The sequence below is a fragment of the Galeopterus variegatus genome, unplaced genomic scaffold, assembly GCF_000696425.1.
Source record: "Galeopterus variegatus unplaced genomic scaffold, G_variegatus-3.0.2 Scaffold75, whole genome shotgun sequence".
NCBI classification, from domain to species: domain Eukaryota; kingdom Metazoa; phylum Chordata; class Mammalia; order Dermoptera; family Cynocephalidae; genus Galeopterus; species Galeopterus variegatus.
The window spans coordinates 865,607-887,688 of NW_007726186.1; the positions used below are offsets into that span (position 1 = coordinate 865,607).

General features: G+C 44.6%; 1 protein-coding gene across 2 annotated transcripts in view; it reads left to right on the plus strand.

Moving 5' to 3' along the window:
• IGF1R (insulin-like growth factor 1 receptor) overlaps positions 1–22,082 on the plus strand; it is a 284,737-nt gene that overhangs the window by 246,113 nt on the left and 16,542 nt on the right. Inside the window, exons 11-19 of one of the 2 annotated variants that reach the window (XM_008578554.1) lie at positions 599–882; positions 2,229–2,365; positions 2,892–3,051; positions 7,819–7,921; positions 8,499–8,569; positions 12,543–12,772; positions 13,078–13,188; positions 16,652–16,811; positions 19,763–19,892. In XM_008578554.1, the coding sequence (XP_008576776.1) occupies positions 599–882; positions 2,229–2,365; positions 2,892–3,051; positions 7,819–7,921; positions 8,499–8,569; positions 12,543–12,772; positions 13,078–13,188; positions 16,652–16,811; positions 19,763–19,892 (1,386 nt within the window). The remainder of the gene's footprint in view (positions 1–598; positions 883–2,228; positions 2,366–2,891; positions 3,052–7,818; positions 7,922–8,498; positions 8,570–12,542; positions 12,773–13,077; positions 13,189–16,651; positions 16,812–19,762; positions 19,893–22,082) is intronic. The other variant, XM_008578546.1, reaches the window with a different exon arrangement.

Genomic DNA, 22,082 nt, shown 5'->3' on the forward strand with positions numbered 1-22,082 from the left:
GGGGAGGAACCAGGTGCACTGCTGAGTCGGGGTTAGAGCTGGGCTTGAAAGGTCTGCAGGAGCACAGCAAATGCAGGCACTAGGGGTGAGGACACAGCAAGTGCTTGCTGCTGTCTTCAGGGCAGCTTAACTTTATTTCCGCAGTCAGAGGGGATCAAAGCTCCAGGGCCTGTGCCACATACCTCGCCTCTCCCCTCACCTCCTAATAATTCTTAGTGCAACCAGTGAGTTCATCACCTTTAATGCTTAACCATAAAGTCTGTGACCAGATGACACTAGTATTCTGACCAGTCAGCCAGGTACTGCCTGGCCAAGAGTGGCTAAGATAGTGTTTATCTCTAGTAATAATCGAGTAAGCACTCCTGGAGCCAGGGAGGCATTTGCCAACTCAGAGGTTTGCAGAGTAAAGAAAGCCAGATAAATAATGAAGAAGGAGATCTTGTGTTAATTGTCGCTCCTTATCTGAGGGGGCTTAATAGCTCCTTTTATTCCAAGGTCAAGATTTTTATTTTTTTCTGTTACTCTTACCCAAGTCATAGAAAAAAGAAAAAGAGAGACATAGAAGCCTTTACAAGCCAAGTTTCTCTCTTCCTTGCAGACCTGAAAGGAAGCGGAGAGATGTCATGCAAGTGGCCAACACCACCATGTCCAGCCGAAGCAGGAACACCACGGTGGCAGATGCCTACAATATTACAGACCCAGAAGAGCTAGAGACAGAGTACCCTTTCTTTGAGAGCAGAGTGGATAACAAGGAGAGAACAATCATCTCTAACCTCCGGCCTTTTACCTTGTACCGCATTGATATCCACAGCTGTAACCATGAGGCTGAGAAGCTGGGCTGCAGCGCCTCCAACTTTGTCTTTGCAAGAACCATGCCCGCGGGTATGGAGTGATCCAGCTAGCCCCGTGGCTGACTCATTCACAGGCTAGAGGAGAAGATTGTGTTTCATGGATATGGGGTCTGACACCCAGGAACGATCCTTAGTCTTGGGCCTGTTTACTAAAGAATGTGTGATCATTAGTAGGCATTGTGGTAGACCCAGCCACCTGGGGAGCGGGGCCCTCGCTCTCATAGTGACATTGTCTCTCTGTAGAAGGTACCTGAGAGCAGGACGTTCTCTGCAGGGTTCACTCACCTCCCCACACTTGGTTCACATTGTGCATTCCCACGGCCCCTTGCCCCATTTGTGCATAGGTAGTCTGCTCCCTTCCGAGTTCCCACAGATTCAGTGAAATCCCCAGTTAGCTACCCTGATTCAGAGTAACCATCGCTCTTCAAGGTAAACTCCTGGAGTAGCCTGTGGTCCTGCTTACTTGGTCTGGGCTTTGTCTTATAAATTAGACGCTACCTGTCGCTCATACAGTCATTCATCCATCTTTGGAGGTGGGGGAACTGCCTGGTTCTCATTCTTGCGAGAGGCATCAGGCAGTAGAAAGAGCATGGAGGTGACTGGAGTCTGGGGAGGGGGTCTCCTGGGCTCACTTCTGATGTGCAGCGTGTGTTGAGGCAGCTGTCAGTTTCCTATGCCTCAGTTTCCCCAACCCTCTTAGGAGAGACATAGACCAGCTGATCTCTCAGTTCCTTTCCTAACTGTAACTTTCTGGGACTGCTGCTCATCAGTTTACTTACTGCTTTGAGAAGCAAAAGCGAGAGAGCAACCACCACAAGGTCAGCGGGTAGCTGAGGGAGAAGCTGGTAACAGCAGGGAGCCCTCGTCCTCCACACCAGCTTCTTTGCAGCTTCCCGCAGGCTGAGTTGGGACCATCCTTCCCACCCATGTAAGAATTGCCATTTCCCCGTGTAGATGCACACTGTGGGGGATCCCTGTTCCAGCCTAAGGCTCCGGACTCTGCTTCTGCTCATTCAGCACCATTTTGATGCTTCACATAGTTTTCTTTTTTCAAGTGGTAGAAGCAGAAGGAATAAGATAGAAGAAGAAAGTTAACTAGGTTGCCAAGAGTTCTCTTCTGTGCTTGTAGCAGGCTTTTTTGGTGGGGGCCAGGAGAAGGGAGGGTATCACGGCATCTTGAGACGGACAAGTCATCAGTGTTGTCCAATTCCGAGACCTCTGCCGAGAGTGAGCAGCCAGTCCAGGAGGAGTCTGTGTGGTCACTGTCCACAGTCCTGCATGCACAGATGGCAGGTTATTCTCAGGTTAGCCCTATGCTTGTCTCCCTCCCTGGACATGCAAATCCAACTTTGTTTTTTTGTTTAAATTGTTGTACAGAAGGAGCAGATGACATTCCTGGGCCAGTGACCTGGGAGCCAAGGCCTGAGAACTCCATCTTCTTAAAGTGGCCAGAACCCGAGAATCCCAATGGATTGATTTTAATGTATGAAGTAAAGTATGGATCGCAAATTGAGGTAAGACGGGGGCAGTGGTCCACGTCTGTGTTTCCATCAAAGCTGGTAGCATATGATCCATTACAACCCAGGTTACTTCCTGTTTGACTTAAGACTTAAAAATAGTAAAATGAGGTGGTCACTAGGTGAGGGTTTACGTCTTCCTACCTGCTCTGTGCTCTGTGAGGAACACTCCAGAGCCTGCGAGGAACTGGACTGCTCCTCACCCTCAAGAAACTATTCCATTGTAGAAAATGACCTTATGGCATAGGGTAGATCAGTCTTAATAACTTTTAATCCTTGTGGAGTTCTTTTTGGTTACAAAAATGTTTGGTTAAAACTTTTGTATATGCTTAAAGTTACTTGAGGACTACCTTTTAAGACTTGGTTTCTTCTTTTTTTATTGACCTTCGGGATAATTGTTAGGTGGAGAGAGAGAGGTCAGTGAATGGGCAGGTAGAGTCACCAGCGCAGTGCATTTAGCTGGCAGGTCCCAGATTTCTCCAATGTTTGTGAGAAATTTACATATATGTCTTATTTCCCCCAGGATCAGCGGGAATGTGTGTCCAGGCAGGAATACAGGAAGTATGGAGGGGCCAAGCTTAACCGGCTAAACCCAGGGAACTATACGGCCCGGATTCAGGCCACCTCTCTCTCTGGGAATGGATCTTGGACGGACCCCGTGTTCTTCTATGTCCCACCTAAGAGTAAGGCTTGTCTCGGGAATAATGTGGTAAAACTGGAAGCAGGTTGAGTTTTGGGAAGCCTGGGTCACTGTAGCTTTCTTATAGTCTCATATTCTGTTAGAACGGAGGTGGCCAACTTTCAGAAGGTCACACTAAGGTGCCAGCACCTTGTCTGGGAGCTCAGGCTGGAGAGGTGCTGACTTTGGGTCCCTACTTCCTGGGACAGGCAGGGAGAAGGTCTGAGCCCCTCTTGAGATTGTGCCACCACTAGAGAGGCAGAGGAGACCTTTGCTTTCCATTTTACAGAGTGTTGAATTGACCATTCCACTTCCTGTCTGGTCAGTGAAGCTGGTTAGAGTTCAGAATCCTAAGGGGTGAAAGAACCCGAGGGGTTATCTGGTTCTGCCTGCTCCAAAGCAGGAATCTCCATGACAGTATCCCAGGTGGAGGCATTCTTTTTTTTTTTTTCCCTTTTTGTCATTTTTCGTGTCCGGCAACGGATCGCAACCCTCAGTGTCACACCCGTACCGGACCGGGACCGGCAACAGCATCGCAACCCTCGGTGCTGCGCCCGCACCTCGCTCAGCCAGTGAGTGGGAACCGGTCTGTATGTGGGATCTGAACCCTCGGCGGGAGCGCCATCGCGCTCCCAAGTGGCGCACTGCTACACAGTGTGCCACCGGGCCGGCCCCCCCAGGTGGAGGCATTCTGCTCCCCTTAACTGCCTGCTAGTAAAATACACATACACCCTTAAAGCAGCAATAGGCATTGAAAGCACACAGTCCCCACTGTGTGGTGCAGAGGCTGGGTAATGTTGTGAGTTTATGCACGAGCCAAATTCCGTAAGACTGAATTCTTAGAAGGCTGTGCTTTGTGATTATTTCAGATTTTAAAGCTGAATTTTGTAAAAGGGCCACATACTTGTTTTTTGACCAAGAAAATTAGTATTTTGTTTGGTATTAATACTATAAAATTAGTATTTCCATATTGAGTTTCTATTATTTCTTATTAGAAACCCAGTTTTTTAGATTTTATTTCATGTTCATAGAATGGGATCAAATTTGGATAACACCATTTCTTACTGCTCCCCACAACAAAAAAGCAACCCAACCTTACTTAGTGGTAGTACTTTTGGGTCTGATGGACTGGTCCTTCCTGGTGTTCACATTCCTGCTACTCTGAACTGGAGTCTGATTAAACAAGGACAGAGTAGATCTAACAGTCCCACTTCTAGGTGTATATCTAAAGGAAATGAAATCAGTATGTCAAAGAAATGTCTACACCCCATGTTTATTGCAGCATTATTCACAACTGCCAAGATGTGGAATCAGCCTAAGTGTCCATCAGTGGGTGAATGGATAAAGAAAATGTGTTATATGTACACAATGGAATACTATTCAGCCTCAGAAATGGAGGAAATCCTGTCATTTGCGACAACGTAGATGAACCTGAAGGACATCATGTTAAATAAAATAAGTCAGGCACAGAAAGACAAATATCACATGATCTCACTTACATGGGAAATGTAAAAAAGTTAAACATAGAAAGAAGCAGAGGGTAGAATGATGGTTGCCTGGGGCTGGGGGCTGTTACCAGGGGCTTGGTCAAAGGATACAAAATTTCAGTTATATCAGAGGGAGTCAGTTCAAGAGAACTATTGTACAGCATGGTGATTATAGTTAATAACCATGTATCATATTCTTAAAAATTACTAGGACAGTAGGTTTTAAGTGTTCCTTGCCATAAAAAAAATAAGTGTGTGAGGTGGTGCATATATTAATTAGCTCAATTAAGCCATTCCACAATGTGTACATATTTCAAAACATCATGTCCTATGCAGTAAATATATCTGATTTCTATTTGTCAGTTAAATTAATTTTTTTAGAAAACTAGGACTCCATCGGTCCACCTGGTCAGAGCTATTCAAAGATGTGCGTGATATCTGAGACCCTAATAGTGAAAGCAAGGGAAGGCTGGGGGTGAATAGCACTGCAAGCCTTGAGCCAACAGTTTATGTGCCTGGGTTCAGGTTGTAGGTTTAAACGGATGCTTAGGCAAGTAATTTTGTCAATTAAAATAGTCTGAATTCTCTCATTTAGTCCATTTAACCTAGTCTTACCAGTTAACCTGTGCTCCCTTCCCAGTACCTGGAACCTTCACAGTGTTCCTGTAACCCTCTCAGAGTAGTGACTTGCTTGCTTTCTCTATCCTCTCCCCTCCACTCCTGCTTATACATCCCCTAGGAACAGAGCCTAGGTTTGGAGATCTGTGGTCTTTGAAAAAGAGCTGTGGCTTCTGGAGTTTATTGAACTTGGCATACTTGGGAAAGGACACGTTCCTGTCTGCCTTTGCTGTTCCATTTTTTAACCCTGTGAGTGCCAGGATGCAAGTGGGAAACCCAAGAGTCCGTCTGATGGAATTTTCCAGCAAAAGTTGGCATATACTGCAGGGAAATTGAGTTTGCATGACTGCTTCACTGTTGGGAAGTTTTTCCTTATGTCAGACAAGACTCTCCTGCTACAGTTCAGTCTCATTTCCTCTCGTTTAATCCTCAAAGGAGAAGGAAGCGTTGGAAGCTTTCTGGCAACTGCTCTCCGTTTAGGAAGTCTTTGTGTGCTTGAATACTATTAAATTACTCTTCAGACTTCTCTTTTCCAAATTAAACAATCTCAGGTCTTTCAGCCTGTTCTTGTAGCCCAGTCTCATAGACCAATTTTCTACCCATTTAATCATCTTGTTCTTTTCTGGATGTGTTCCAGTTTCTCCATGTCCCTGTTGAAATGTGAGACTTAAAGAGAACACGGTACAACGTGACCAGTAGTATGAGTGATACAAATAAAAGTAATAGTCCTCAGGGGGAAAAAAGAAAAATCTGCCAGCTTCCCATTGGCAATGATAACTTGTGAGTATTTCCAGGAATTAGAAAATGTAGGAGCCTGCATCCATTTTGAGACATATTTGATAAAAAGTATCTTTTTTTTTTTTCCTTTTTGAGACCGGTTGCACCGCGCTCAGCTAGTGAGCGCATCACGCCGGCCATCCCTATACAGGATCCGAACCCGCTGCGGGAGCACTGCTGTGCTCCCAGCGCCGCACTCTCCCAAGTGCGCCACGGGCTTGGCCCTAAAAAGTATCTTTAATTAAAAAACTGAAACAGCTTTACTAGTCTCAAAAGAAGAAAAAGAATAATAGTTTTTAGTGGCAAAATACTCATTGATGGATGACTTATGATCAGTGTAGCTTGGTCCCCAATGAGTTCCAAACCAATTTCCACATAGACATCTCTACTTGGGTGTCCTGTGGCTGCCTCAAGCTCCTTGTGCACAAAACCAGAATCACAGTTGCTGCCTTCAGCACACCTCTTCCCTCCTTTGTTCCTTAGCTCAGGCAATAGCCCCGTAAGTCAGTTATTATCGAAACCTGGAATCTCACAGACACCCTTCACTCTTCTTTCTCTCCAGCCAACTTTTTCATTCCAAACCAAGTCTCATGGATTCCACCTCTTAACTAGCTCTGGAGCCCAGCCCTTCCATTGCCACCACCACTGCCACAGCTCACAGCCTCCAGGTTGCTTCCATTATGGGGATAGTAGGAGCTGTGCATCCAGGAAGGCTGGACTCTCATCCCTGGGCCATGACTTCCCAGCTACTTGTGTGACCCTGGGAAAGTCAGGTCATCTCTGTGAGTCTTCCTCATTGATAGAAAAAGAGCAGCGATTTCTTCATGAGGTCTGAAGTGGGTAGCACAGACATGGGGGACATGTCTTTTCTCCCTTCCAGCTCTCTGAGACATAGCAGTCTCTCCTCTTTGCTTCCAGGTCCCCAGAGTCTGTCCTCAGGCACAGCCATCTTCTCTGTACACAAATCTGATCAGTTCACTTCCAGCTTTTGAAAGCTTTCACTGACTTCTTTTAATCTGCATAAGGAAGTTGAAACTGCTTAGCCTGGACAAGGCCCTTTGTGAGCCAGCCCTCACTTCTCTCTGGTATCATCTCCAAGCCATTTCCCACCAAGGAAAGCACATATTTCTCCTTCAGACTCAGGCTAAAGGAACTTTCCCTTAGACAGCTTCTCTTGACTCTCTTCTCTCCTCTCCCTCCCTCTCTGCATGCTTGCCGTAGGTGCAGTCCAGTTTTCTCATTGTTGGGCTACCTGTTGACTTATTGGTTTCCCATATCTGGCAAAACTTTCCAAGGTGTGGGGCCACGTCCCTAGTGCCCAGCCTAGCATCTGTCATACAAGCATGGGTGACAAGTGCAGCAGCAGGCTCTGTGGTCTCAGACTTATAATCAGATTCAAATGTTTGTGGAGAATTAAGAACGGCATTGACAAGGGGTGCCATCCAGTTGTTTGTGTGTGTGTGTGTATTTTAAATTGTCTTTGGAACTGTCTTAAGACAGATAAAAGTCAGTATGGCTTGAATGTTATATATGTAAGAATCTCTGGTTGTTTTATTTCAGCAAATTACGCATTTTCACTAACAGTCATTGCTCTGCATACAAAGATTATTTTCCTTCAGTCCGTCATTGAACTATTACATCAGAATATGCTGTACTTAGAAAAATGAATATACACCTCGGTCTGTACTTATTTCATCTTTTTTCAAATAATTCAGTTTCCTTTCTGTGTTATTTCTGATACCATTTACCTTCAGTAATTCCTAGTGCATAATAGGGGAGTAAAGGAATTTTCAGAGGATTTTTTTTTCATACTTCCAACTGAATGTAAAGAAATGAGTGAGGAGATTGTTCACCTGGTGACTTTTCTTATTTCCTTCTCATTTCTGAAGCAGCTTATGAAAACTTCATCCATCTGATCATTGCTCTGCCCGTTGCCGTCCTGTTGATCGTGGGAGGGTTGGTGATAATGTTGTACGTCTTCCACAGAAAGAGGTGAGTGGCTTATGCAAAGTTAGACACTTTTTGTGGCTAAGTGACTTGATGATCTGAACCTGAGTGTAAGTAATCATTTTGAGGATTTGGGGGAAATATTGAATGGATTGGAAAACCTGATTTTTCCAGTCAAATGTTCTTTACAAGAAAAGAGAACATTGTCTAATGATTTAACAACAACAACAAACATTTTTCTAATGGTACAGGTCTTTCCCTTACTGGTTGTTCTGTTGCACAGATACTGCTGTTTATACAAAGCTTTTCCAAATGCACCATGTTGGACTTCCCGATCAAATAAGCCTTGTTATTTGCAGTAAACTAAAGATACAAATGTTTCTTGAAGAGCTCGAATCTGGAGCCACTGAAGATGCCACAAGGTGACTTAGCAAGTGTTTGCCGGCCTGCCCAGGTCTGAACTGGGAGTGTGGACAGGAGCCGTCGTGAGCAGCAGGCTCTCCTTCCCTTCTGATGCTTACCGAGACAGAGTACATAAAACTGTTAGAGCAGAGACAGAAGTGCTTACAGAAATACATGGAGGTGGGCTTTTTTTTAACCTGAATTTTATCTTCTTTGACAGAAGTAACAGCAGACTGGGGAATGGAGTGCTGTACGCCTCTGTGAACCCCGAGTACTTCAGCGCAGCCGATGGTGAGGGTCCCAGCCTCGTGCACCACCAGGGGTGGGGGCAGCTGATGGGGGTTTTCAGGAGTGTCGCTAATGAGGGGAGAGGTTTGCATTATTTTGAGGTACCTTTGGCCTTGATCTATCTTCCTTAACGTTTCTTTTTTTCTTTCTTTTTTAATCAAAGTGTTGAGCAGTTCGGTGAATATGTCAAAACTTCTGGGACTCTGTGGGGTACCTGTGGGAAAAACAGGCTTCAGAGATGAATGTGGCCAGCACAATCACCAGTTTATTAACTGCTTGAAATTTTATGTTAGAATGAAAAATGCATTTTAATTGTTAGCATCTAGTCAGAGGTTATGCTGCAGCTAACAAAACAGTCCTTTTAAACTAGTTTCAGCTTAGGTGTTATGTCATTTTTATTGTCTTTGACTACTTCCTGCTTGCCTGTTTTTTTTTATCTTGGAATGTTTCTGCCATTCTTTCCTGACTGGGGTCCTGCAGTTTATGCCCTCAGGCCCATTCACATTCCACTTGGTAATAACTAATAAGGGGCATTTAGTTAAGTGGCTGATACTATCTGACTGGGAAGCTGGGTTGTAGTGGATGGTTATTTTCTTTTTTGCTTTTTTCTATCTTTTCTTCCTAGTATACTGATATCCAAACCTTTTAAGTAAGTCAGATTAGGGTTGGGGGGTGGGGGGGCTTGGTCATAGGGTCTAGTAACACTAGTACCATTGACTAGCACTTTGCCAGGGGCTTTTACAAACACTGTGCCCTTTGTTCCTTACACCCCTGCAAGGTGGGTGGGTTGTCTTATGCCCACCTGTGGGTGAGGAAACAAGCTCCTAGAAGGAACTTGCTCAGGGTCACTTGCTAGGCAGTTGAGAAGTCAGGATGAGAATGGTCCCTGGCTCTTCTTGCTGCATCTTGCTGACTGTGTGGTGTAGTCACCATGGAAAAGGGCTGTGAGGTCCTCGGGGCAGGCAGGGAAGCTGGCCCCCAGGAAAGGCTGGACCGGCTTCATCAATTTAACAGATAAGTGCCTGACACTTTGTGGATATGTTTAGAAGAAGTTTTTGCCGCCTTCTTGCTTCAGAAGAAGTGAAAGTACACATGCAGGAGATGTGAAATAGAGGGTCATGATTATTCTAATTGATTATCCTAATCATATGAGAAAACAAGAAAATACTTTGGTAACTTAAGAGCACCATATAAATGTGTAAGGTTTTACTGTGATTGCTTTAATCATTTCTAATTCAATTATGTTTATAATAAAGCCAATCAAAAGCAGCCCCTGCTGAATGGGAATCAGGTGCAGAATAATAGGGCTGTTATTCCTGTTTACATAAATGTCTCAAAAAGTTGTTTTTTTAATAGGCATATATACATACATATGTATGTGTGTGTATATAAGGCATAGAGAACATTCTGGAGGGAGGCATACCACACTTACAAGAGTAGTTATTTCTGGAGAAGATCTTTCCCATTAAAAAAACGGCTAGAAGTAGGTATGTGTTTGTATAAATAATAGCTTTTAAAAAAAGAAGAAATTAATTAAGCCAAGGGCATCATCACAGACAATAGAATTGATAGGGACAGTGCAGGGCCACTTGCCCTCTCTGTGAGGGTGGAATAAGATTATACCAGAGAATCTACTCTGCTATGAGATAAAGCACCAGAGGTTGGCATTTGCACCTTTGACTATGAAGTGTCCAGGAGTTTAGAGAGAGCATTCATACAGTAAAATCAGACTCTCTAATGGTGACTTGAAGTCAAATTTTGCATGCTTCCAGTATGCAGAATAATGGGTCCTGTCATCTTCTTTAAAACAAAGCAAGACAAAATAAAAACAAACGTATTGCTACTCAGACCAACAGGTGGGAACACTGTCACCTCATTTGAACTTAATTTATTTGGCCTTTTGACAAGCACCACATAGCCACTTTCCTCAAGGGGCAACAAAATGACATTGCAGTTCAAAAGTGCTTAAAAACTTCTTTCTCCCAAAGCTAATCTGCATGTCACCATTCTCCAGAGTACACTGAAAATCCCCTACAGGAAAGTGCTGATAACATTGTGCCCATAAACCGCTCCTGGCTGGTGAGCTTAGAACCACTGGTTAAAGTAAGAGTAGTTGAGTTGAATTTAAAGAAAAGGATTGAGGGTATTGACTTAAGGGACCTCCCAAGGAATGAATGTGATTGGTTTTAACTCCATGTTTTATGGCATGCTACCTATTTAATTCTGATTAAAAGCAAGCCTGGATTCTCAGAGATAAATGGACTATGCTTTCTGAAGGGTATTGTGAAGGGTCTTGTCTTCTGGCTCGTCTTGCATACTTACTCTCCTAAGCAAGCATCAGCCTCTTCTTCAGGGATGCAAACCTTCTAAGCTATGTGGAGTGCAGAGTTCCATGTGTGATATTCCTAAACACATATGTAGTATGAAGTACAAAAATGCGTATGGAAGAAAATTCAAGATGATTAATATAGTCCATATTGGACACTCCTCAGAGGTGTAAATTGGTGGTGTCTTCTGGGCCAAATTTATTATAAACACCTTTCCTTTAAGACATCACTTAAGGGTGAATACTTGAGACCCGGGGATGTTGGAATACAGCTGTCAGTCCGCTGCTTCTCTCACATTCAACCACAGCCCCTGGGTCAGCATTTGAAGGCATAGAAGGCAAACGCAGGGTGATACCCTCTCCCTATTCCTTCTGCATTTCTGAGCCAGAACCACCTCCTTCCTACCAGTCAGCGTGTGGTGCAGCCTGGTGCTGGTTCCCCTTCAGGCAAGGACATTCTGTACAGCATTAAACGAAAATGGTTATAATTAAAATTTCTTATTGATCTTATGGAATAGGTTAATTTTATTTTAATTTTTACCCTAGCCAGTTTGAGTCATGGGATGGAGCCTCTGGTTTTATTTTTTCTTTCATCCCCTTTTTTTCTCTTTCCTTCTCTTTCTTTCTCCTTCCTTCCTGCCTAGAATTGTCTGTTTATTTTTTCAAACAAGATTGAATCTAAACAGAAGCAAAAGCTAGGGAAAAAATCATACTCAGGCTCAGTATTGACCATATCTCCTTCCCAGCCCTTCACTCAGTGGTGGAGGCCCCTGAGTTCACAGAGCCCTGGGGAGCCCCCTCTGCTCAGCAGCTGCCCCTCCTTGCTGGTCACCGCCTGGTCTCCCTCAGTACCAGAGTTCATTTGCTTCTGTACCTCATTAGAGGCCCAACTGTCACAGGCCAGGCCAGAGACACCTTGTTTAGACTACAGAAGTCCTACCAGTAAAAATGTAATGCAATTCACATATGTAACCTTAAATTTTCTAGTAGCCATATTTTAAGAAAGTAAAAAGAAATAGGTGAAGTAAACTTTAATAATATATTTTATTTAACCCGGTATATCCAAAATATTATCAATTTTGGCTGGCTGCTTAGCTCAGTTGGTTAGATGGAGCACAGCCTTATAATACCAAGGTCGTGGGTTCAGATCCTTGAACTGGCCAGCTGCCAAAAACAAAATAAAACAAAAAAAAGTTATCAATTTTAAGATGTAATCAGTATAAGAGTTATTGAAATATTTCACTAAGTCTTTGAAATCCAGCATGTATTTTATACTTACAGCACGTTTCAGATTGGGTTAGCCACAGGTCAGGACTGGTTACTATGTTAGATAGCACAGGTCTGGGGTCTGTGCCGAGGACCCTAACACCGCTTTTGGGTTCATCCAGGAAATAGAACCTCACATGCAACATTATCACCTCTCACACACACCTCTGCCCTTTTTCCTGACCTGGAATAAAAACTCTTCTTTCTCCGTACTCCTCCTTTTTCTGATTTGTGTTTTAGTCCATTGATGAAGATGAGTAAAAAAAATCCTAGGCTCTAGACTCCTGCTTGACCATTTTATTAGTCTCTGTATCTCCCATGGGTGAAAGTCGGTGGAAAGGCTCTTTTCCTTGACTGTTTCAATTCTGTTTTCTTCTCCTCCAGTGTACATTCCTGACGAGTGGGAGGTGGCTCGAGAAAAGATCACCATGAGCCGAGAGCTTGGCCAGGGGTCGTTCGGGATGGTCTATGAAGGGGTTGCCAAGGGCGTGGTTAAAGATGAACCCGAGACCAGGGTGGCTGTTAAAACTGTGAATGAGGCTGCCAGCATGCGCGAAAGGATTGAGTTTCTCAACGAGGCTTCTGTGATGAAGGAGTTCAATTGTCACCATGTGGTAAGAAAAGGACCCTGAAAAGCCAAAATCCAACACAGGGAGGGGGTGTCACCAGGGCTCTCCATGTATATGTGGCCACACCTGTGGATCTGGTGTTTCACCCTGTATTCTACACGGTCACCCCATGGCCTCACGGTTACATTCAGAGCCCTATACGTATGCGCACGTGAAGGTTCTCCAGGGGACCCAGACCCTGATGGGTGGAGCCCCAGGTCCCAGGCCCCCACAGACAGTTCCACACAGCTGGGGAAGTGGCGGGGGCCACCCTCACCCTCTGAGTCCTCTCTTTTTGATTCCTCCCCCAGGTGCGCTTGCTGGGCGTGGTGTCCCAAGGCCAGCCAACGCTGGTCATCATGGAACTGATGACCCGGGGGGATCTCAAAAGTTATCTCAGGTCTCTGAGGCCAGAAACGGAGGTCAGTTTTGCTTTTCACCAACTTTGCATGTTACCTCACCTGTTCCTGTTCTTTAGACAATCCCCGCAGGAAAATATTATGTCTGTAAATCCACTTACTTTTCAGCATCGAGTGTTTTTTGCTACATGCTTGTTATGGCCCTTTATGTAAGGGTTTCCCCAGCTGGAGGTAGACCTTGATCTTTGGGAGAGGCACTTGCTATTCCTCAGATCCCCTTTTGTGCAAATACCTCTATGCCTTTGTTACTGCATCTCCTCCCTCCACCTTGGTTCCCTCCCCACATCTCATATCCACCTGCCAGATCATTTCAGTGCTGCTCCCTTCCTGAAGCCTTGCCTGCCCCCTTGCCAGGAGCCACCATCTCTCAGCACCTAGCATGCATTTTCTCTTGTTGTTGTCTCAGCGTATCCCCTCCATACCCCATCCACTATGTTCAGCTTTTCATCCCAGGCCCAGCAGGTAGCTCAGGGGTATGCTCCATCAACAAAGGTGTGTTAAAGCTCTGTGGTAGGCCGGCTGTATTCTTACCCTTGCCTCTGGGCAGTTGCCAAGGTGATTTCCCACACAGCTCTGTGCACAAGACATCGCTCATCCACAAGACCGCTCTCCATACCCTGTCCATCCCTTGCATTGGCAGTGGTCTGAGCCTTCCTCAGATTCTGCCTCCACATTCCAGGTTTGATCCTGAGTCAGTGTCTTTCTTGCATTTCTGAATGATAATCATCTCAGCCACACAATCTCTGCTTAGTCTACTAAAAATTTCAATTTGGATTACAAGTTTCAAATTTTAAGCCTGCTAAAGTCCCATGCAGCTTTTTATTAGTCACTGTGGCATCTCCCCTGCTTCAGTTATTAACCCACAAGCCAGCTTTTTAACATATGGAGACATGACTTACAGGTAATTAATTCTAAGATAAACTGGTAGATAAATACTGAGAAACAACCAGCAACAACCGCCTTTTCATCGGCTGCCTTGGTGGATCTGAAGGTCAACCACTTTGACCCTGACGTTGCTACTTATGGGGTGAGCAGTGCCCTTTCTTTGCTCCTTTTGAATTTTTTTTGTTGCTGTTCTATTTAATTTTTTTCCTCCTTTTAATCTACAACTTAATTGTCTCCCAAGTAGCAGTTTTTTAATTTTAGTTCCAAGCACCTGTTCACATATGACTTCATTTATTTACAGCACATGGTGTTTGGGATTCTTTGACAGCCAGGAGTCCAAGCACGGCAGCTTACAGCCCTCCCCAGCTCTGTTGCACCCAGCATTGGTCTCTGGCCCCTGGATGTTAGTGCCTTTTTCTGGCTCACTGTAATGCACAAACCAACATGAAGGAGGAAAGCTTGACGAAACAAATGACTGAATACGTGGTAGAATTCTTACCAGCATCCTTTAAGGCACCTCTGAAAAGCATGAAACACTCATTCCCTTCATCCCCAATTTCAGGTTCAGAATAAAAATGTAGAACACATGGTCTTAGTCCTGGCTCTGCCTCTGGCTGCCTGCAGTCCTCAGCAAGCCACTATGGGTATCTTGACCTCAGTTTCCTCATGTGTAAAATGAGAGGGTTGGACAAAGTGATTACTGAAGTCCTTTTCAGATGTAAAATTCACCTGTAGATTTTTCAGATTTAGATTTTTTTCTAAGTCATTTTGAGTATAAAAATGTGTATGCTTATCCTGCAGTGTCACTATGTTCTACTTGAGCCTCCCACCCTAGTTGAGATTTGCTGATTTAACCTCATGAAGTGTGGGTGCACGGGAGTGCTTGTCTTTAGTAGCTCTGACTGAATTAAAGATTACTGCTCTCTGAGGTGAATGCAAGAATGGCAGTGAACACCATGGCCTGACAAGGTGCTGGCCCTCTCTCTCATGCTTAAAACTAAATTCCTTTTGTTGATTTTGTTTTTCATGCTAATTATGAATGACCATGTCATAGTAAACACCCATACTTACAAATTATGAGCATACACTTTATATTTCACCTGCACATTTCCTAGTGTACCATGCATATCCAAAGCCCTAAAAAAGTGAAAAGGAAATGTTAGGTCCTAAGGGGAAAAAGCTTGTTTAAAGAAGACTCCTGTGTAAAAGAAAGTGGCAATTTTGGCTGAAAGTGGTGACATAACATCGCTTCCCCAGATAATTGTGTGATAAATATTTTAAGTCATCAGAGACAGGCTTGATAGCCTCTTCACAGTTCACATGTGTGTATCATTGAGTGTAGGGAACCCCACCTAGAAGTGCTCAGAGAGCTGTTATACTGCTTCTGGATACTGGCTCTCAGTGGGAACTAGTACCTCACTGGGCAAGATCCAACATCCACTGAGTTGATCACAGGCGAGGCACCACTGAGCTCTTTCTGTGCATGACCTCAGGTCATGCTCCCAGCAGTGAAACCATTGTGGTCCCCATATGGAAGAGCTCAGGCCGGAGCTCAGGCCAGAGCCCAGACAGTCTGATCACAAAGCCCGGGCATGCTCCTCTGTAGCCCATGAGGTTTGAGCTAGGAAGGTAATGTGTGACACCTGTCAGAACGAGATGGCTTTTGTAGTGTCAGATGCTTTGTAGTCAGGGAAACAAGGTAGTAAAATCTGTTTTACTAAGGCATGCAAAAGGTAATTAGCATCTAAACAACAGGGTCATGGTTGGTTTTTGCACTTATTTTTAGGATGGAGAGACGTGGCAATATGTTTTATACAAAATTTTTTTCCAAATTGATTTATTATTATTTAGGGGTGATTCTTTTCCATTGCCAAGGCAGCATGTTGCCATAATGTTTATTTATGTTACTTGTCACCATTTTACACTGGTGCCTTTCAAGATAAGCCTCAGCTAGATTTCAGTTGTCAAGTGCTTGTTTTCCTCAGTGCCCCCAGAAAATAATAATCCAAGGAATGCCACACTGAGAGGTGGAAAAATTAATCTTGGTGTTTTTGCACTTTAGAAGAAAGTTGAAGGGAGAGAAAGAGATTAGATAGTTTATAACAGTGCTTATATGGAAAATAAAACATACGGTGTCCATTTGGGAAACACATTTGCTTATTTCTGCACAGCCTTTGTGCTCTCCTTCCTTTTACCTCTACTTTGATTCCAGATATAAAGGACATATAAACTAATAGGAATTTGAGAAACCAAGAATCCATAATATCAAAAATTGCATGTTTTGCTTAAAATAATTCTTGCCCTACCCAAACTAGAGAATGCTCGTCCCAAGGAGTGCTAATTGGTGTTTCCCGAGGCAGCTCTGTGTGATGTGGTCCAGGAGCAAGCACATGATTTTACCACCAGACAGATGTCACAGTCTCCATAATGATACATTCCTTCTGAGCAAGTCCTGGTCTCTTAGCACAATGATGTGTGGTGCTCAGATTGAACAAAGCTGGATTTGCAAATCCTGTAAGAATGTGGGGTGGAAAAAATTCCTAAATTCTCATGTGAAATATTTTTTTTTAATCTCCAACAGAATAATCCAGTCCTAGCACCTCCAAGCCTAAGCAAGATGATCCAAATGGCCGGAGAGATTGCAGACGGCATGGCATACCTCAATGCCAACAAGTTCGTCCACAGAGACCTCGCTGCCCGGAATTGCATGGTGGCTGAAGATTTCACAGTCAAAATTGGAGGTGTGTCTTTAGCTTTCCAGATCTGACCAAGAACTAAACTCACAGGTGTTTGGGGGACCTCACTGGCATTATCCTATCCCTGGAGAGGTTTTCCAGCACATCTCTTGAGTGCCAAGACTCACTCTTGGGAACAGTGTGATCATCTCCAGTTGACAGTCAATCACAAACTGTCTGGGCTGGGCTCTAATACTGACAGCACATGAGCGCAGTGGTCCAGGTAGTGGCCTTGGTCCCCGAAGTTGCCTTTCTTGGCATTTGAGGCATTTCTTGGTCAAACATTTCTCAGCATTGGTTGCAGAAATAATCAAGACAGTGTCCTCAGGTGGTTTTGACTTAGGAATAAAAGTTATCCTCCAAACTGCCAATCTTCCCTGCAATTTTCCAAGCTTATAAGGGGTACTGTGCGCTCCTCCCCCACCCAGGGGTCCACATTGTTTTCTAAAAGGTGAGGTGCCCTACTGGAGAAGAACCTGCATAAAGCAGGAGCAGGTACAGGGACCGGCAGAGCAGCCCCTCAGCTGAGGGAAGATTGCTGCTTACTGGGTATCACACCTGGGGCCAGTCAACCCACAAGCTTAAGTCCCAGTGCTGCCACTAATGGATGAGGGACTTGGGGCAGGTGCCTTAAATTCTGTGAGCCTCAGTTTCTTAGCCTCTGAAATGGGGAGTGATAATACCACAAATCCCATGAGATTGGGACGGACTCGGTGCAGGAAAGAACTAAGCTCTTGCCTGGTGTGGGACAGGCCTCAGTAAACATGAGTTCCCCATCCAGAGTACACAGTGGGAACTCAGTTAATGCTGCTTCCCTCTTTGCATCACAGTGGGAGAAGCATTTTTATGGCACTTGCCATTTTAAATCCAAATCAGCAAGGGCTGTATTTGCTGTTTAACCATGTGGCATCTTTGTAGTGATATTTTCTTTGTAATTGTGGTTTTTCTTTCTAAAATTGAAAATTTTTCTCTTGTGTTCAGGAAGAGATAGTTTGTGTTTTGTTCTGGGATTTCTTCTTTTCCATTTTGTTCAAGTAAAGGCAAATCCTCTAATTTGCATGTCTAATTATCTCTGGATTAATTCAGAGGTAAGACTTCAACACTTCATTTTTATTTTTCACGAGGGCTTAGAAATGTTTTCCCACTGCCCAGTGTCTCCTGGATAACAACCATGATGAGTGATTTTACCGGAAGCAGTTTGATGGCCCTCAGCATAGCGCAAGTAAATTACGTTGGTTAATGTCCAGAGAACTTAGTTCTCTGTGCATTTGCTTTATAGCCTTACCTCCTTGTGGCATGAGTTAGAGACATGGATGAACATTTTTAAAAAGTAGCACAGCCCTTTCTCCTGGGAAGGAGAATGGAAGAGTCCATGTACAAAAAGGTGGTATGGGGGTCCGGCCCGGTGGTGCACTGCTACAGTGCGCCGCTTGGGAGCGTGGTGGCGCTCCCGCCGAGGGTTCAGATCCCACATACAGACCGGTTCCTGCTCACTGGCTGAGCGAGGTGCGGGAGCAACACCTAGGGTTGTGATCCCGTTGCCGGTCCGGTCCGGGCGCGACACTGAGGGTTGCGATCCATTGCCGGACACAAAAAAAGACAAAAAGGAAAAAAAAAATAAAAGGTGGTATGATTGAGTGGAAAATCAAGCTCTGACAAAGAAGCAATAATTTAGGATTATAAAGCAAGCCTGCCATCAAACATAATTATGTGACATCTTCTGCACACGTGAAAAATGGAAGAAATTTTCAAAAACAAGTGGGAGTGTTATGTTTAAAAACAGTATCAAAGGGCCGGCCCGGTGATGCACTGGAGAGTGCACCGCTTGGGAGTGCGGCGGCGCTCCCGCCGAGGGTTCGGATCCCATGTGGAGACTGGTTCCCGCTCACTGGCTGAGCGCGGTGCGGGTGCAACACTGAGGGTTGCGATCCCGTTACCGGTCAGTAAAAAAGACAAAAAGGAAAAAAAAAAAAAAGAGCACCACAGTCCTCCCCTCAAATGGTAGGAATCCAAGCTCACTGCCCTCTATTCCAGAGCCATCAGAGCTGAGCTGGTAGAGATTACAGGATACTTGGGGAGAGAGAAGGCAGGTCCCAACCACGGGAAAGGTTGGTATTTCCAAGGTAGGGGTTGGGAGATGGCACACTGGGAGGGAGATTAAAGGAGGGCAGAAACATATGATCAAAAATTGGAGAGATAGGGCCAGCCCGGTGATGCACTGGAGAGTGCACCGCTTGGGAGTGCGGCGGCGCTCCCGCCGAGGGTTCGGATCCCATGTGGAGACTGGTTCCCGCTCACTGGCTGAGCGCGGTGCGGGCGCAACATTGAGGGTTGCGATCCCGTTACCGGTCAGTAAAAAAAGACAAAAAAGGAAAAAAAAAAAAAAAACAGTATCAAGTAGTAGCTTCAGGGCCTCGCAAATAGCATCTCTCAGGCGTCTCACTGTACACTTCTGTTGTCATAAATTGTCTGTCTGAAAATTTTTTTCCTTATTAAGCAGTGAAACTACCCACTTTCCTCTGGTGATGGACAATGCTACAAAGTAAATGAGTCTGCACACTCTTGTTTATTTGATCAAGTTTTTAAATTACATATAAATGACCCTTGGTCTATGCAATACATATTTTCTTGATAAATCTTGGGACTTGATAATTTGTAAACTGCCTCTGATTTTAAATGCAATAACGGGAATCACTTCTTAAAGGACTGAAATTATAAATATGTTAAAAGCAGAGATTCTTTGTATTTGCTTGCCATACAACTAATTATCCCTTACTGTTTCTGCCTTATAAAATTGCAAACCCTAATATTTGGCCTCCTTTAAGTGGAGCACATCTTTGCCCCACTTTTGATCATGGGGGGTGTAGGGCCCTTTGCTGTGGCAGCAACAGCACTTTTGTTTCTGCCCCGGGAGCTGCTCCAACAGTGTGACTCTGTGCATTCTCTTCACCTTACAGATTTTGGAATGACACGAGATATCTATGAGACAGACTATTACCGGAAAGGAGGGAAAGGGTTGCTGCCCGTGCGCTGGATGTCCCCTGAGTCCCTTAAGGATGGAGTCTTCACCACTCATTCAGACGTCTGGTATGAGAGCCTTTTGCTGCAGTGCTAGCCCAGAGCCCTCCAGCCTCTAGAAATCCCACTGGCTCACTCTCCACGGCTTTAGTGTTCTCCTGTTCTCTTTTCATTGTTACCTGTTTACAGCTTTAACTCAGTGTTACATCGGCCACAGTCCTTTATCTTTGAGGTGTTCCTGTTGTCAGTGGGCTTGCTACAGACAGAAGTACACTTGTGGGACACTAAAGAATTTGCGGGACCAACATTTCTTTCTATCTTCAGATACTGATTGTGCTCCCAGGAGCCAGGACATGCCAAGAGCCTTTGCCTCTCTCTACTTTTCCTCCTGGCTGCCTTCTCTCTCTTTTCCTCCTTCTCAGTTACTCTGTGTGCGTGTGTGTGTCTGTCTGTCTGCCTACCTCCCCTGATTTAACCTGATTTAGACCCAAAGCTGATGAATATTGTGTTTCCTGTTGGTACCATCCTCTGTCCTCTTTCAATGTTCATCCGTCATCTTTGACCCGGGAATGGTTATGAGAAGCAAAACGTGTCCCCTAATAATAAAAGTGTCTTGCAGTGGAAGCTAATCAGCTACAGGGTACAGAGGCTTCTCAGCAATACTGTTTATTGTAGTTCCTCAGCAACATTCTGGAGAGGCAGTCAGGTTCTGAAATACAACCAAGGTTCTTGGCAGGCTAAGGCCCTGGCACATACACCTAGAATGTCAGGTAATATCTTGGCTTTCCTCTTGGGAGATCCCATTGCTGTTGTGTTACAGAAATGGAAGCTATTTACTCCAGCTGTCTGGATGACGACAGAGAGAAACTATTTCAATAGTGACCGACGTCATTTTTTTTTAACCTTGTGAACCTTTCATAGTTTAAGGACCTTGGATCTTATTTTGAAGACAGGTGCAAATTGGAAATAGCATTTGAATATGACCCAGCAAATGATTGCTTCTTGAGCAATCTTTTTTGCAACCATCTTGTCCAAGAGGGTTATCTCTTTACTGTCAAATCAAAGTCCTCTGCATCACTTTTAGAGATGGAGCTGGCAGAAGAGGGCAAGCCTGGGTGTGCGCATGTTCTGTTTATTCTAGACTTTGTACCTCTGAAAGCTCTGAGGTCAGCTTACAGGATGAGAAAACTGTGAGAGCGAGGGAGAACAGAGGCAGGGTCGGAAGGGGTCATAAGATAAAAGCTGGAGTTGTTAATATCTCACAGGCTAATTTTACCCAAATTGTTAGCAGCTTTTGCTACAGGTGGCAACAAAGGGCCATATAGGCATACTGACTGCTTCACTGTTATGAACGAGTAAGGGAGATATATATATAAACAAGAATAAGTATTTGATATTCATTCCATTAAATGGTCAGGCATTGACAGTGTTTTAGATTTTTTGTTTGTTTTTTTTTTTAACACAGCCTTTGAGGATAGCACAGGTGGGGAAGGCTAGGATGTTGGAGTTTTTGGAAGGTTTCTTGACTGCCCAGGCTCTAAACTGAAGCTGTCCCTCTCAGAAATGGAAATTGTTTCAGATTGTATTCAGAAGCACAAAACAATCATTCCTAAATAGTTAAAATCTAGAACAAAATACAAAACATCGTATTTGACTTTGTGGAAGAGACCCCAGAATCTCAGGATTGGAAGGTGTCCCTGAGGTCAGGCCCAGTCCCCGAATCCCATCCCTGGCGTCTCTGGCAGCTGGTGACTAGGCTGTTGAAGTGTTTGCAGGGACTGTGTGTTCACTGCCCCACAGGGACAGGCCAGCCTGATTCTTCAGATGTCCTTGCTCTCAGCAAGCCTTCCTCATGTTGTGCTTCAATCAGCCTCTCCGTGACACCTGTTGGCCCTTCTCTTTGTAGCACAGTTGCACACCCTGCTCTCTTCTTGATAAGACAGGCCTCTGAGTCATCCAGGGAAGTATCTCTGTTCTCTAGCAGGAACACCTCCAGGTTTCTGGCTGTCATCAAGACTTGGTTCCCAGGCCCCTGGGCCCTGTGGCTGCTTCTCCTGCAGCTCCCCTGTTGCACGGTGGCCTATCAGATAGCTTGCTTGGGTTAGAAGACCCAAGTGTGCCCTCTAGACGTGGAGTTGTACCCCTCAGCTTGGAGTGCTCTTTTCCTGAGTATCTGGGTTGCTCTACGGACAGTCTTCATTGCTTTACTTACTAAGGAACTTTCCAAATGGTCACCTGTATCTAGGGTTATTTGCTGCT